This window comes from Acyrthosiphon pisum, chromosome A2 (genome assembly GCF_005508785.2).
Source record: "Acyrthosiphon pisum isolate AL4f chromosome A2, pea_aphid_22Mar2018_4r6ur, whole genome shotgun sequence".
Taxonomy (NCBI): Eukaryota; Metazoa; Arthropoda; class Insecta; order Hemiptera; family Aphididae; genus Acyrthosiphon; species Acyrthosiphon pisum.
This window is the reverse complement of record NC_042495.1, coordinates 110444258-110461197: the sequence shown is the minus strand read 5'-3', so window position 1 is coordinate 110461197 and position 16940 is coordinate 110444258. Positions and strand designations below refer to the sequence as shown.

The 16940-nt window shown below is 26.3% G+C and overlaps 1 protein-coding gene across 4 annotated transcripts in view; it reads left to right on the top strand.

Moving 5' to 3' along the window:
- LOC100161464 (protein kinase C, brain isozyme) overlaps window positions 1-16940 on the top strand; it is a 90708-nt gene that overhangs the window by 68219 nt on the left and 5549 nt on the right. For 2 of the 4 annotated variants that reach the window (XM_008183972.3, XM_008183971.3), the window contains exons 6-12: window positions 3113-3266; window positions 9231-9459; window positions 9866-9892; window positions 12946-13077; window positions 13147-13320; window positions 16338-16429; window positions 16501-16702. In XM_008183972.3, coding sequence (XP_008182194.1) covers window positions 3113-3266; window positions 9231-9459; window positions 9866-9892; window positions 12946-13077; window positions 13147-13320; window positions 16338-16429; window positions 16501-16702 — 1010 coding nt within the window. The remainder of the gene's footprint in view (window positions 1-3112; window positions 3267-9230; window positions 9460-9865; window positions 9893-12945; window positions 13078-13146; window positions 13321-16337; window positions 16430-16500; window positions 16703-16940) is intronic. The other 2 variants (XM_001945362.5, XM_008183973.3) reach the window with 1 other exon arrangement.

The window sequence follows — 16940 nt, the reverse complement described above, 5'->3', positions numbered from 1 at the left end:
ATTACATTTTTTATGAGCGTTTGAAAATTCATATTTTTACAAAATTTTATATTTTGCTCGATTTCTCATGAGACGATTTTCTTATTTTGTTGTAATTAAAAAACGAGTGACTGTAGAAACTTGAAAATAGTCAATGAATGTTTATATTAGCATTTTCTATATACGATAAATTTTTAAATAAATTGACTCTTTTTGAGCTGTTTACGGACATTATAAGTTTTCAATTTTTTAGTTTTTTTTCTATAAATATCAATAAAGTTTTATCTATTGGGCCAAAAAGTGTAAAAAATTAATACAAGGCTCCTGATATATTGTTATATTAGTAGTTGAAAAATATTAAAAATATATTGGGACAATAATTATTTTTTATAAGCATTTGAAGTTGAAATTTTGACAAAATTTATCAAATTTAAAATTGAATAATTATTTTGTAGTTAAAAATTTATAAAATGTTCAACTTTTATATCTAAAGATTGAAAATTTAATACAAGATTCCATGTAAATATTTAACTCTGTTACCAAAAATTCTAAGAAATACATTTGCACAGTTTATTTTTATAGTCATTTTAAGTTCAAATTTGGACGAAATTACATATTAAAAACCTAAAATAACTATTTTAGTTATTTTGTAGTGATTGTATATAAATATTATTCGTGGGTACTTGAAACTTCTAAAGTATACTATTATATATCTATGATAGTACCATGGTTTGTTGTTGATGTATATCTCGTTATAAGTACCTAATAGATATTATGATATGATTAATTTGGAATTTATTATAGGTACCTATTATAGGTCAATTTTTTTTTAATACCATAGATAAGTATATATATGTCTAATACATAGACTGATATACCGTCTCCGCTCAGAATCGTTTTTCTTATACAGTGATATTATATCATTGAATTCAAATTTAATACTGTCCATTATACAGTGACCCACTTCTAACCTACTGTACAGCAGAGCGACATCCACTTACCCACCTTTTTTTTTTCTGATTTTCTAAGACTTCTCGTCTTTAATGAATTTGGTTAATGATAAGCTAATACCGACCGTCGTGCAAAAAAAAGTCGTTGGCTCACCACGGCTTGCTGGCACGGTGTTCGCCAAATGTTTCGAACAAATCCTTATGGGGGTTCTCTAGACGAGTCCTTTTTTTTTCTAACACCCACTTTATATCCCTGTATATTTTGCAGGAGACCCTTTTGTCGTGTCTGCCAAAACGCGAATAAGGCATTTACTGGTTAGAGTGACAGTAATTGTTTAGTTTCGTTATACCAGTGAGCGTGATAATGACGGTGTGTTAACAATCTTGACAAAAGGGTTGGAAAAAAACAATTAAATTAGTTTTGTTTGAAACTATCAAAACAATCTCTTAGGCTTATTTTAATATGAATAATGAATAAATATTGATTACCGATATATTTTTTTGTAAAAGATTTCTCGATTGTGTGAGCTTTCAATTATAAATTACATTTATGTTTTTTGATTTGATTAATGAATTATCAAAATAGGAATGTCTTATTTAAAATCCATGGTTATTATACTGTGACATTAAAAATTATGACTATAATTAGTACGATTATTGACATCGATTAAATCATGATATATATTGTATACTTTTTTATGCAAATGATCTATTAACATTGATCTATTTCTATCTGCTTTCTTGTTAATTAGTCATTTAAAATATTTTTAATTTAGGTACAACATATATTTAAGCTTTTAACTTTACCAATAATGTGTTGGATCGTGTTTATTAATACCTAATAAATAAATTAATGTACAATAAATATTTTTAATATCTAGTTATTCTAATTAATATTCCGGAAATTATTTTGATTATAACGAAATACATGTAAAGGTTAAATTAAAATATTGATTAAATAAGGGTAAATAATAGGTGAAAAATATTATGAATTGTATTTGTAATTTGAATTAGGAGGATATTATAAGTACCTACTGAAAATCGGAGGGCATGATTAGCCAAAAAAAAAAAAAAATTAAAACCCCTATAATATAATTGTTTGTTATTTATTTTCTTACAACAAAACCTATAGTAAAATCATTTTATATTCTATAACAAATTATGATTCGAATAGTTGAACAAGTCATATACCTACTAAATATCAGTGAAATTATTGGTTGCTGGTTATTTGTGATTTTTCTACAAATTTAGGGCTTTAAAACTTTGTGGTACCTCAACATTGTATAATAAATAATATATATCGCATGCAAGAATATTATATTATCCATTCCAAATTCGTAATAAATTCGTTTTAAACGTTATTAATAATTACAACAGCGTATACCTTTATAGAGTAAATATTAAATGTTTAACCTACCCACCTATGTTATCTATACATATTTCTATTATTAATGCACGACAATCGTACTGAATATTATCAAGAGTAATACGCGGTCCATTTATCAATTAAAATCGTATCGTACCCCTAATCCGATATGCATTGTATTTTAAATTATAATATTTTTATACTGCGGTCTGTTTATTTATATTGCTTGTTCGTCGTGGTCGGCTTCGCGTACTTCCCCACGTAATGTTGAAATGCTACCATTTAACACCGTTAAACGTTTTATTCGTCGTTATTTTATATAGGTGCTAAACAACAAAATCCACTACAGCGGCTGCGGTGGTCCCTGTGTTCGATACATATTTTTCAATGATTTTCACTCAACTGTTTTAAAACATTCGTTTTTTTACTCATTGTGTTGTTAGGTACTTTACACACCTACATTATTATTTACTTCATCATAATATTGATTTTGTAATCGTTATTTACAAGTGACTCTAGGACGCGTAATAAATTAAATTTAAGACTAGTGGTTTGACGGATCAATGAATTCGCGATTACGAGTCTTGATTTGAAAAAGATTCTTAGCCCGTGCTATGTGAATTTATTTATGAGACTGGAGGAAAAAAGTATAAGACCATCAGCTTGATGTAATAATATTAATGGTCTTCTACCCAAAATCCAAATACTACTTCTAAATCCACCCGCTACCCTTCTATATATTAATTTTTATAAATAATTTTTCCTGTGCCATATATTTTATTTGACAATGTACTATTATTTGCTTTTATGTTTCTAGTTCGCCAAGGAAAAAATCTCATTCCAATGGATCCTAACGGGTCATCAGACCCCTATGTGAAGTTGAAACTTATACCAGATACAGACAACATAAAGAAGAAAACCAAGACAATCAAATCGTCGTTAAATCCCGTATGGAATGAGACAATTACGTTGTGAGTACGATTTTACTTTTGTATTTAACGCCAAGCTATTTTGATTTGTGATGATGGCTTTTTTAAGCAATATTATATACAGGTATATACAATTATATACATACCTGTATACAACACTATGTTTCGTTGATAATATAAACAAAAAGTGCAATAACAATTTATTTTCGTAGTTAATCTGCCCTGCTTCAAAATTCCAATAACACTTCCATCCACCATGTACGAGATTAGGATAAAAGATACCAGCTGCGATTTTGATTGATTAAGAATGTCACATGGGTATTTGTATTCGGAGTGTGGTGGAGTATTATTAATTTGTTTGATGTCCACGGGTTCCGTTTTAGATCTATCTTTCTATCTTACCCCACAACCTCCATCCACTAACCACCCCAAAAAAAGCTGAGGCAACCTAAATATTTTCATTTCATTTGTTCTCGTGGAATTCTATTAGCGTTTATATTGTTTGTTCAATGAAATGAATGAAACTTGCGAAACAAATAGATTTGATATCATGGGTTAAAATACAATAGTATAGGTACAGAGTATATATGTGTTGAGACTAGTCTCTGGGGATTTTGATTTGTGAATATACGAGTATATTATTATAATCCTATCAAAATAACAAACAATAAAGGACTATAGGTATAAAGTTGAAGTGAACAAACATTGTAATGAAAATTAATTTCCGCGCGTATATGTAAATATTTTAAAGTTTTTGATTATGTAGAGGTGGGAGAGACGGCTGAAATATTAAGAAAATATAAGCTAAATGTGTTTGAAAAAGTGATGTTTTTTTTAAAGTAATTAATGTCGTAAATTATTATATTAATTATTTATAGGAATAATAATTTTGTAATTAAATTAATTACATTGAATTTTCTATTTGAAACGCCTGGCCCTTTATATTAATATGAATATAAAGATGATTAAAAAGATACAAAAAAGTTTTCATTAAAAATTTAACCTTTGTTTTAATACAATTTTTGAATATTATAATTTAAAAAAAAAATTATATTAAATTGTATAATATTTAAATTAATCAAAATCTTATCTAAATTAATCTGATTTTATTTGTATTTTATGTACAAATATATATGCATATCCAAACGATACATTTACCAAAATTTTACTAGATAATAATTATTCAACATTAGGTATATAATTAATATAAGTTATTTTTTTCTATGTAATAATTACGATTGACAATCTTATAATTGTTTCGTTTATCGAAATATTAATTATTAATGTATATTAACCATTCTAGCTTTAAATATTTAGAGTAGTATTTCTTGAAAATTATTTAAAATGTGGTGCTCATATCAATATAATAAATAATGATATACAGAGCTAAGCTTATCGACTTTGTCCTCGTACATAGCCACCTACTATAAATCAACCTCCTGCTTAAACTTAAAAATTTACATAATTATACTTTGAATATTTAATGAAAATCAGTTATTTAACTTTTAATATATTTACAATGTACATATTATATTAACTTCATAAAATTGGCTATCTAAAATGTCTAAGGAATGTAAAAACAAAATTTTTATTTTTTTAAGATAAAGCGGATAAAAAAAAAAAAAAAAAAAACCATAAAATACAATTATTTGTAACGAAAAGTAGTTTTATCTAGATATTATATCTTTTGCTTTGAATTTCTGTCCTAAACTAGTATATTTAACACTTACTGATCTGATTAGAGTTAGAAACTTTTTGGAAAAAAAAAATGGTTACACTCTTATACCTAGGTATCTTATTTATAAACAGTAACTTATTATAATGTTTCTTAAATTATTTGCTATCATAAGTTTAATTAGTTAATTATCCCAAGGTTAAAACAAATGTTAAATAAGGCATAAAACAAAAAGTTAATACATGAATAAGTGTCACAAGAAATAATTTATCTGTTAACAATTCATTTTTAACAATGTTGATAAATGATAATTATTATCAGGTTTTTTCATAGATATATTTAGTATATTTTAAATTAAAATAGCTAATACAACAATTTAATTGAACGTTATTTTTTCTAAATGTTTTTAACTTACATTTTCATTAAAATGGATTTCTTAGAATTTTGTGACTTTTATCGTATTTTTACAGTTTTCATTCCGTGGGTAATAATATAATGTTCACCATATTACTAGGTAGCTCATTAATTGAAACAAAGAGATGTATTTCTAGAAACAAGTACGTACCTTTGTTAAAGCCAATTATTCTTTGTTCTGTACGGAATCTTAAACTGTCTTTAATTTAATATGCCATTTGAATCAACTTTTTTTTTCAAATTATAAAAAAAAAACCACGAAGTTTATAATATGTACTTATATTATTGTATATATGTATATTATATATGTATTTGAATTTCTTCAGACTTACCTTATTGATCTTTTTGACAAGTCTTGGACGACAAACTATATTATTTAAAAATGTTGTATATGCCAATATAAATTTAAATGTTCCTAACTACCTATATCAGACGAAAATTCAAAAAAAAAATGTATAATTCAAATATCGATATTTATCAATTATAAGTTATAATTAAGGCATCTTGTAGCATTTTTACCACCAAACTCCACTTAACACGATTTCTTATACTCTTATACTAAATTTGTAAATTTGTGATTCTATCTAATTTTTATTTACTTCCTCAAAACCAACGAATAAAACAAATCACCCGTTTTCTTTGTAAATAGTCTGTCTTATTAGCGAAGGCCAAATACCATCAAACATCCCTCTCCTTTTTTAGCTTTTTCTGTCAAATTTTATATTATAACAATGCTGTTACAAGAAAAAATAGTTCTTAAATAAATTACCGGCAGCGGCAGAAACTGATTATTTTTCTATTCCAGTGTAGTCGCGAGTTATAGGCAATCATAATATTGCCAACAAAATCAAATCAATTCATAAGTTTTACTAAAAATTCCAATTTAAAATACGCTGTTCGGGGGGTCGCCTCTATATTATAGTATTGTATATTATACGAAATACTGCAGTGTTATTTTTTTTGTCTGATATACGCACCATTGGAACTCCCACCAATTTTGCCGTGATACCTAAACGAGTGTCCAACCATTGGCGTGTGAACTCTTCAAAAGACCACTCCCACTGTCTTGCAGCCGTCACACGTGCACTGTGCGAATTGAGAATATTATATTATTATGATTATTATTTACTATTTTTTTTTTATGTCAAAATAATATATTATATAATCGCAACGATGTACTGCTGCGGATTTGACAAACCTTTGAAACTTTTGAAATGCCTTAATTGTGTTCACGCGTCAATCAAACCGGACGCCACTCGTAAGTACCCGTACTTTGTTATTGCGCTAATTCAGGACGTAGGTAACCGTAACGACGATCATACGGTAGTAGAATCACATTATCTCTCTGGTTGCCCTATAACTCGAAACGTCCAGGCAATTTGCGTGTAACCGTCCTATACAAATTACAGCGCTGCACCACGTACGTACCCAATCTACCCAATCTACCCACCTTCTACACATACGTCGAGCCACTCTTTATCGCTGTAACAAATGTGTCGTAAGCGGGACATCCGTCAATTCATTGTTAACACAAAATCAAAGTACCCATTTTCAAGAACTTGAAATATCTATTCCACTTAATCCGAACGACCGACGATGACACTGCGGTGGTTCTTTCCATTGTCGTCGATGTTCGGAGCGTATTAAAATATAATAATATGTTGTACCTACTGGGTATTGCTGCAGTATATGTAACGCGTTCATCCGTTCCGACGTATTGATGATGTCCTTAAAACACACTTGGTCGGTCGTAAATACTCGGATTACTATTATTATTATCATTTTTTTTTTACTTACTTCACGTATGCATAAATCTGCAAGAGAACTCATTTTTTTTTTTATTTTGCTATTGAATGCTCTGAGAGTAGAAAAAAATACGAATATCTCTCAAAAATGTGTAAGTTTATGTTAACGAGTTTCATAAACAAAAATTCAAATAGCCAAATCATTTTGCTGCTTATTGAATTTCAATATAAATCCAAGCGTGATTGAAGTTCGGAATACATAGGTACATTTAAAGTTAATACACTGGTATAGTTATACTCGAGTAATAAAATCAGATTTTCCGCGTAAATATTGTACAAGTAATTTTTATAAATATTATTCATTTATCTGCAGTTGTTCTTATTTATATATAATATAAATATAATATAACATGTGTGTTTGCGTGTGTATAAGTATATATTATAAAGAATACAGAATTACTTGGAAATAAAATTAAAAAAAAACAACAAAAACATTTTAATGAATTAGCGTTGGATTCAATTGTATCGAATAATTAAATGTTAGACCATAAACGTAATTAAGTATATTACAAACTATGTTTCAATTATTTCATATGATAAATCAAGTTTGTTCGTGATTAAATATTTATTTTTATTGTATTACGTTAATTTAGGTAGTTATAAATTTAAAATTAGTTTTTTAGATGAATAATCTTTATTTTATTTCTTGCATAATGTTAAAATTAGTATACCTTTGCGAAAAATGCAAACTCAAGACCTCGGAAAACAGCTTATAGATTCTAAAAGAAGCGATGAATGTATTGATTTTACAATGATGTCTGTGTTTTTTTTTTTATCTGACGTCATCTTTAGAATCAGTAAAAAAGCTTCAGTTTTAAACTTTGAAGGTGGTTCTAGTAGCAAATTGGATCTAGTTAGTACTTCAGAAGATCGAATTTAAAATGTTCCCAATATCTTTCAAAATAATCCGGAAAAACTAAAAAGAAAAATACGGAAAACAGGAAAACAGGAATATCTACACAATACTGTTTCCAATCGATTTTGTTTTTTTGTTGTTATTCAACAATGAATAACCGTAGTTACATGACATATTCATCAAATATTTATATAAGCATTTTCTAGACATGATATAATTATCAAAATATTGAAAATACATTATTACAATTTTTTGTATAAAGCTTTGAAGTGTTTTGTCAAAATTAAAAAGATTTAATACAATGTTCCTCGTATTGGTTCGTATACATCAATTAAACAATTTTGAAAATAAATATATAAGTAGGTAATTTGTTTTTTCTAAATAACGATAAAAAAATAAATACATTTTAGGGCCTTGAAATTTGTTGACAATACGTATATTATATCTCCCAATACAATTATCAAAATGTTTAAGCTATTTAACTTCAATATCACGAACCTTTTTATAAAATTATACAGTCGTCGGTATTGACTTATATTAAATAATAAATTATATAACATACCTAGGGATGTGATGTTTTGGAAAAAAAATGTTTAATTTACCTTTCAAAAAAGTTAATTTCTAATTTTAATGTTATTTAATATTAATAAATTATAAAATTATAAAATATCCTTAGAAGTAGAGGCTAACACACGTCTCCGATCAGAATCGCTTTTCGTACATATGCAGAGATTTATCATTGAATTCAAATGAAATACATATTGATATCCATTAGTCATTTACAGTGACCTACTCAATTACGAAGTTCATTTAAACATTTTTTTAGAAAATACTTTATTGGTTTTTTTTCTTTACGTGAACATTTTTATTTCGGTATTACGTATTAATGAAATAATATACTTTCACAGGAATAGTTTTAATCTAATTTATAATGTAGCGATGAATCGTTTATTGGTGTTTTAGTTTTATAACTATTTATTTCATCAAACGTTTAACTTTAAAATTATTTTTTTTAAGTTGAGAAATAAAAACGTTAATAACTTGGAAGACAATATAGAACTGAGGAGATATGAGTGTTTAAGGAAGTCTTAAAAGATTGCGGAGCGAATCAATTTATAAACTCTAACTATCTTTACTTGACATCAAAGTTGACATGTGAAACTTATGGATCTTGAAATTCAATCGCAAAACTTACTTTCTATTGTTCCGTGGAAAACGTCACAAAATTGATAAAACTATGGTATTGATTTGTGCAGTGAGCTGAAACCTGAAGATAAAGATCGCAGACTATTGATTGAGGTGTGGGATTGGGACAGGACGTCCAGAAACGATTTCATGGGATCTTTGTCGTTTGGAATATCGGAACTGATCAAAATGCCGGTAGAAGGTTGGTTCAAGCTATTGACTCAAGAAGAAGGGGAATTCTATAATGTGCCCGTGCCTGAAGAAGGTGCCGACTTGGCTGCACTAAAATATCAAATGCGGGTAAGGAAAATAATTTTAAGCAACACGAAGTACCTATTTTTATTTTCCTTTCATTTATCATTTAATTCTATCTGCGCGTGTACGTTTGCGTGTTGTATATCTATATATTTTGAGCGTTTGTGGTTCAATTTTGAGAACATTCATGCAAAATATGATTATGGTATATTATACAATTGGTTCTTCTTGGTAACAATGCTATACTGAATTTGGTACTAAAAACTTTCAGCAGCATGATGAAACTTTTGTACTTCTATTTTATTCTCCTATCTTCCTTCTTTTTTTCTGCTACCAAAAAATATTTTTTTTTTCAATTTAATTTTGTGTGTTTTTCAAACAATTAATGTTATTCACGTTTATGTAAGCATTGCACATTCATTAATTTATATTTATATCTCTCTTAACACAGGGCTCAAAAACGCAAAGTCGAAATTTGGTTCGTTTCAAATTTAATAAAATACTATGTAGTTTTATTTGTATATGATCGTATAGCATGTTTATAATTTAGAGAATATTTATATGACGTAAAATGTATTTTAATTAAAATCCTCATTAAACATACACTTAATCAAACTTTACCCGTTCACTGCAGATAACATGTGTAGAACTTAATGCTTTACTTCAAGTTTTATGTTAGAATATATAGCTTCAAATAAGTATTTCTCATGTTAAGTTTCTATTAGGATTAAAATAACAACTATTTCTAAATTCAATAATAATTCTGGTTGAAGTCTAAGGAAATTAAAAATTTGATTAATACTTTGACTAAATACTCAATAATAATTTCATAAGAACCTGATGAGTGTTATGACCTAATGTTTTTCTAGTAGCGCCTCTTATATTACAGTTTCAAAAAGTAATTAAAAAACAACTTTCTAAATGGTAGGTTTATCTTACTCGAATTTAAATTAATAACTCTTAATGTTATTCAAACATTTTAATGTACTTTGGAAAATAATTTCCTTGCTAATTGTAAAACGTTTTACAACATAATATCACAAGAGATAAAATTATTTATAGCAGAACTGTACGGAACATGCTTTGTTATTTTTATAGTATTCAATAGCAGTAGTATCAATACAGTTACTGGTTTTTGTAATATATTTTGTGTTTTATTAGTATCTATTGTTTTCGCATAACGAACAATCGAAAAAAACGATGAATAAAAAAAGAGTACATGTATTTATGTCTGGTAAACATTTTTTAGTAAAAAGTAACAACAATCACTCATTCTAAATGTATGATGTTAAATTTAATGGGATGTACTCGTATAAATCAAATGCCGGTAAATTAATAATTTACTTTTCAACTCATTTTCAATCATATTAATCCCATTTTCAAAACAGTTCCTGTTATAACTTTAACATATGCAGTTGTTAGTGTTCTATATACTTCTTAAAATATAAAATACCCCAAAGGTACCTCTATATATTACCAAAAGAAAAAAAAATTAAATAAAAACCATGGCATTAATCTTTCAATGCATTACTATTCATTTTCTGAAAAATTATACAAACACGCTAAAAAATTTACTTATAAAGTAAGTCAGTATTTTGTAAGCATTTTACATTGGTTATTTAACTTTATTTTTTTAATCGTTGAAAAGTACATATATGTGTTTTGTTTGTGTAAAATAAATTAGCATACCTTGAATGTTTAAATATTGCCTTTAGTTACTGCGCTTTATAATACTTGTTATTTAAATTATGATTCATAAATAATAAACATGTTCCATTATTTATAATTAAAAACTAAAAATTTCGGTAGATGATAATATTATTTTGCTAATTTCTTGTTCTTATACAGACATTTATGTTAGTTATTTTATTATTATTATTATTATTATTATTATTATTATTTACTAACCGGAGAAAACAAAAGAAGACCAACTAACAATACGTTAAATTTGTTTTTGGTAATAGTTTTAAACCTTCATTGAAATGAAAGAACTAAGCTACGAAGAAAACTGTATAATAAATTATTCATAAACTCACTTTACCGTCAATCAAAACTCCTTGTGTTTTTTTTTTTCATTAAATTTTAAAAGTGGTTTAGTTTCACAAACATTTTTAATCGAAAAGTTGTTTTAAACGTGAATATTTGGGTAAACATAATTATAAGGACATGAAAGACACAAGTTCAAATATATATTTGTATTATTTGTTTTAATTTTAATTTTATATAATACATACAAATGAATATTTTTTTGTGAATAAATTGTTTTATCCAACTGTTTTATGTAGGTAAGACAATTGGATTAATTGATGATAACAATAAAACGAGAAAACATACTATTCTTAAATTATCGAACAACTTTCACCAAATTTGAAAACCATATTTTAATTAATTTTCTGTATTAGCTATAGTTATTTCGAATGTCTGAGGTACTATTGTAATATTTTTATAAAAAGAAATAATTTGATTGGTAAAACTACTGTTTTAAGGAAAATTGTTCTTCGTATTGTATGTGAATTGTATTACTAATATCTATTATCACCTACGATATTATAGTAGATTCAATATTTTTTTTAAAAAAACAGCAGACAACTGTTATGAATATTATGAAATTATTTTATCGGAAATTCTATTGATTCAGGTTAACTCATTCAATACCATTAAGCGTTTAAAGGGGTTTTGAATGACAATAGGAAATATATATAATAACAAATATTAACTGTATAAAATTGTAATAGGTACTCATAATAATTTCTTTATACATTAATAATCAAATTAGGAAAATAAATTCAGAAGTTTTTCAAATGTATTTAATACGACAAAAGTGTGAATTCAATATATTATGTATATTTCTTGTTTAGATTGAATAGATTTGACTCGCTTCGATTATTCTTTAATAGGTGGTTGAATACAGGCTCAGTTTAATGACAATGCAAAATACTTGGCAATATTTCGCCAGCATTATTTTTAATTATAAAATGTATGGTATATCATATACTTCGAGTGCTGTACCTATAGACTGTAAGACTTAAGATTTTAATATCTACAAGATATATCCTCAATTAATAAATGTACCAACCAATTACTTAACTTATATTTCAATTTAATTGCTATTAAATTTGTATTATTTTTTTAAGTTGAATATTATATTACATAGATATACTATCAAAATAATAATATAATATACTTGCCCCAATTACCTTAAAAGGTCTGAAGTGCTTATTTTAAAATCAATTTGGAATAGTTATATTTCTTTAATGAAAATGTTTGGATTATATTTATTCAGAATTCGAATTGAATGTCCAATATTTCTAAATGCTTTTGTATTATAAAATATATTAAAACAAATATTTAAAAAATTATGGTGCTTATAAATTACTTTTGTGTTTTTATTTCTGGCTTATCTTAAGTAATATAGTTGCATGTTAGTGTTATATTTTCAGTAAGAGCTTTAAAAGTATAAATTCTGCTAGTAAAGTTTTAAAATATTTTTATTTTTATTTTTTATACAATACATTATATTTACAAATTTAGAAGACATCATTAACCAACAGAAAACCAATGGTGCCTGACAAAGATGTACCTCATAATATGGGGAAAAAAGATGTGATCAGGGCATCAGATTTCAACTTCTTACAAGTACTCGGGAAAGGCAGTTTTGGAAAAGTAAAGATAGCAACTCAACTGTTATTGTTTATTTTTATCGTTCGCTAATTGTCTTGTCTTAACTTTTAGGTAATGTTAGCTGAGCGTAAGGGAACCGATGAATTGTATGCGATAAAAATTTTGAAAAAAGATATAATTATTCAAGACGACGATGTTGAATGCACCATGGTGGAAAAACGTGTATTAGCGTTGTCTAGTAAACCACCGTTTCTCGTACAACTACATTCTTGTTTTCAAACTATGGTAAGCATTTACAAATGACTATATAAATGTACCAATAATAATAACATTATCATCATCATAAATAGACATTTTAAATAATTCAAATTATTGCATTGATTATGTAACTAGGGTAGTAAATTAGAAGTTGATTTTATATCATCGATTCAAACCTATATTAAAACTTTAATTTCGATTTTTTGGAGTTAAAATTTGAAAAGTTTGTCAAAAATATTGTTTTTAGTTATGTTAATTGTTTACATTAAAAATGTGCTCTTCGTATGGAAAACACGTACATTTTCCATAAAATAAAAAAATACACAATATGATAGTCATTAAAGTCATTACACACTTATTGCATTATATGTATAATGTATTTGTATAAAATATATTTATTTGTTTTTAAGTTTAAAATATTAATGAATGATTACAATCTTTAAAGATAAATGTTATCGTATTTATCTTACGTAAATAAGTAATATCGTTTCCTGTTTTTTTTTTCTTTTATGAAAACATTTTGTCTGTGTCCCTGAAAGGACGTGATACTAATTTTTTTATCTCTATCTTAAATACGCATTACCTATCACGAAAAATGTATGTTTGACATCATTGATATCGTTTTAATATAACGGTAAATTTACCTATTAATAAACTTAAAAGATAATAACATATTAATTTATCAAGATTTCAGCAGCTAGTCTTACATAATTGAAAAAAGTATAAGAATATTATTTGTGTTTTCCCGTCATCTTTATTTCATTTTTTTTTCTTTTAAGTCGAAATTATAAAAAAGTTTTAAACGTTTTAAAAATAGTTTTATTCCACGACTTTGCCATATCAATAATATCATAAAACTGACGAGTGATTACATATTATGTTTTTTTTTTTTTTTTATATATATATATACTATATACAATTATGAGCATTAATTGTTTTGGTCGATTTAGGTAGGTATAGATTTCGGTACTCTTTAATATTAAAAATAACAAAACGGAATCAATCATATTAAACATAAATTTAGTGTTAAAGAGTGCTATGTCATACATATTATGTGATACGAATACGACACATACATCCTTTAAATGTTATAATTGGTAAAAAGTGTATTGCAATATATAGTCATAACATGCAATCAGGTAATTTCATAAATTAACGCCACTTTAAAAATGTTTTATAATGGACACATCAACACTATATATTGTTCTTATGTTCTTATGTCTTGTCATGTTTTCAATTATATGAGATTCGTGCTTCTGTTTATGAAATAGACGTAAAAACAATATATTTATTATTTACGCAAACAGATTTTTGATTATACATTTGCATCTATATAATATTATGTTCGTTTTTTACTTTGTATACGTAAATTGTTTGTTTTCAAAGAGAAACTACAAATAGAGTTATTACACATACCTACATTTTGATGGACGTTTTTTCTCATTATAGAAATGCCAAAAATTGGTATGTGTTTTGTAGAAAGGTATCCTATTTAGAAAATAAATTAAATTATTACGAATGAAAACTAAATAAACAATATAAGCATCACTTTTATTACAATTATACAAAATTTAATGGAATTTACGAACATTCATGATAAATCACATGTTTCATACTTTTTGCTCTCATAAAATGTTTTTCTTACATTTTTTTAATAATGTATAAAATTTCAACACACACTATGAGTACAAAGCATTAAATAAAACTACACTTCCACTATGAATAATTCTTAGACCTGAGAAGGGTTCATTTTTATATTTTTCCGAGATCAACAATTTATTTTGTACGTCTTGAAAATATTCTATACCATATGGAACACTATTGCTCTTTAAGGTATACCTGGAAAAACTCATCATTGTGACCCAAGCAATTTTTTTTCATTTCCGTGAAAATAATATCACTGAAAATGTCAGATTTTGACTGTATACATAAATATTGTATGCGATGTTTGATGCCGTCCAATAAAATAACAATCGGGATGATGTGAATAATTAAAAATATATAGGTACTTTAACCTGAGGTTATTTAAAGTTTTTTTAGAATAAATTAAGTAAACTATTTAAACCGTTTACATTTATTTATTTCTCTAGTTTTAACGGTTTATTTTAATAATATTATTACATTATATGAATGTAGTAATTTTATTTATTTTGTACAGGCTTCGTTTTATTGAATATTCTTTAATTTCATATTGATTTTATTCGTTTTTGAAGATCGGCTTTTGTTGAAAAATACATTACGTATTTATTACACTTTTTCTGCATATTAGGTGTATAGTTATCAATATTATTTACAGAAACAAATAAGACCAAAATACACCTAGTTCTATCATTTATGTTGTTATTTTTTTTATCATTAATTTTGGTTATTATACATATTATATTATTGTGTATTATTATATTATATTATTTGCATGTTTTATTATACGTAGTGTACTTTTATATAAAATACCCATACTTACTAATTAATATGATATTCGATAATAGTATAATATATTTGGTTGAGCTAGGGAAATGTTTATTACCATAAAGGCATTCAAATTTAAGACAACGTTAATCATATTGATTTTAGAATTACTCTAAACGTACTATGGATTTTATTTTTGACACCGGAGCATTCGAATTATACTTTTTAATTATGATTTATTACGTGGATAAAGTATCGCATTTCAATGCACGACATTTAATTCCTTAATTGTTACATTTCCGTTATACTATTGCAATTGATTAATATTCAATTGTATTATGTATATTATTATCATTGATTAATAATGTAATATATTAGGTATGTATAATCAATGATACTATTATAATGACAATACACAATAGAAATGTATTCAACAATAAATAAAACATTACTGTTTAAAAACAATCATTCTCTTATTTTACACGAGTCATTTTGTATCAACAATAATAACTATCGATTTATATCCTTCAGGATCGTTATAATTTTTTTTTAAATAATTAAATTTACGCGTTTATTATTTGTACCTACGACGGATGGATGCGCTATATTATGTGAATAAAAAAATAATTTTTTCCTAGGATCGTCTATATTTCGTGATGGAGTATATAAATGGTGGAGATTTAATGTTTCAAATCCAACAATGTGGAAAATTTAAAGAGCCTGTCGCCGTGTACGTAAATTTCCTGGTGTGGTTTAATCGTAGATATTATATCGGCTCATGAATATTATTTTTTTTTCCAGATTTTATTCCGCTGAAATAGCGATCGGACTTTTTTATTTGCATCTCAATGGCATCATATACAGAGACTTAAAATTGGACAACGTACTATTGGATCAGGACGGTCACATAAAAATCGCTGATTTCGGCATGTGCAAAGAAGGCATTATGGGCGATAAGACTACAAAGACATTTTGTGGAACACCGGATTATATTGCCCCAGAGGTAAAATATTTATGTTCATGGACGATAATGCGCTTGATTACCTTATTATTTTGGTATCAGATTTTCTTATTGCAACTGTACAGCGCAGAGGCTTTATGTATATGCTCTTTTATATATACTGCGAAAGTAGATTTTATTGTCTTTATGCTATATCCAACTCACGTGTAACGCGTAGCCAAGTTCGTTACTGCTGAAGTATTTCCAATACAACGTCAGGCTTACATTAACATTAGTCTCT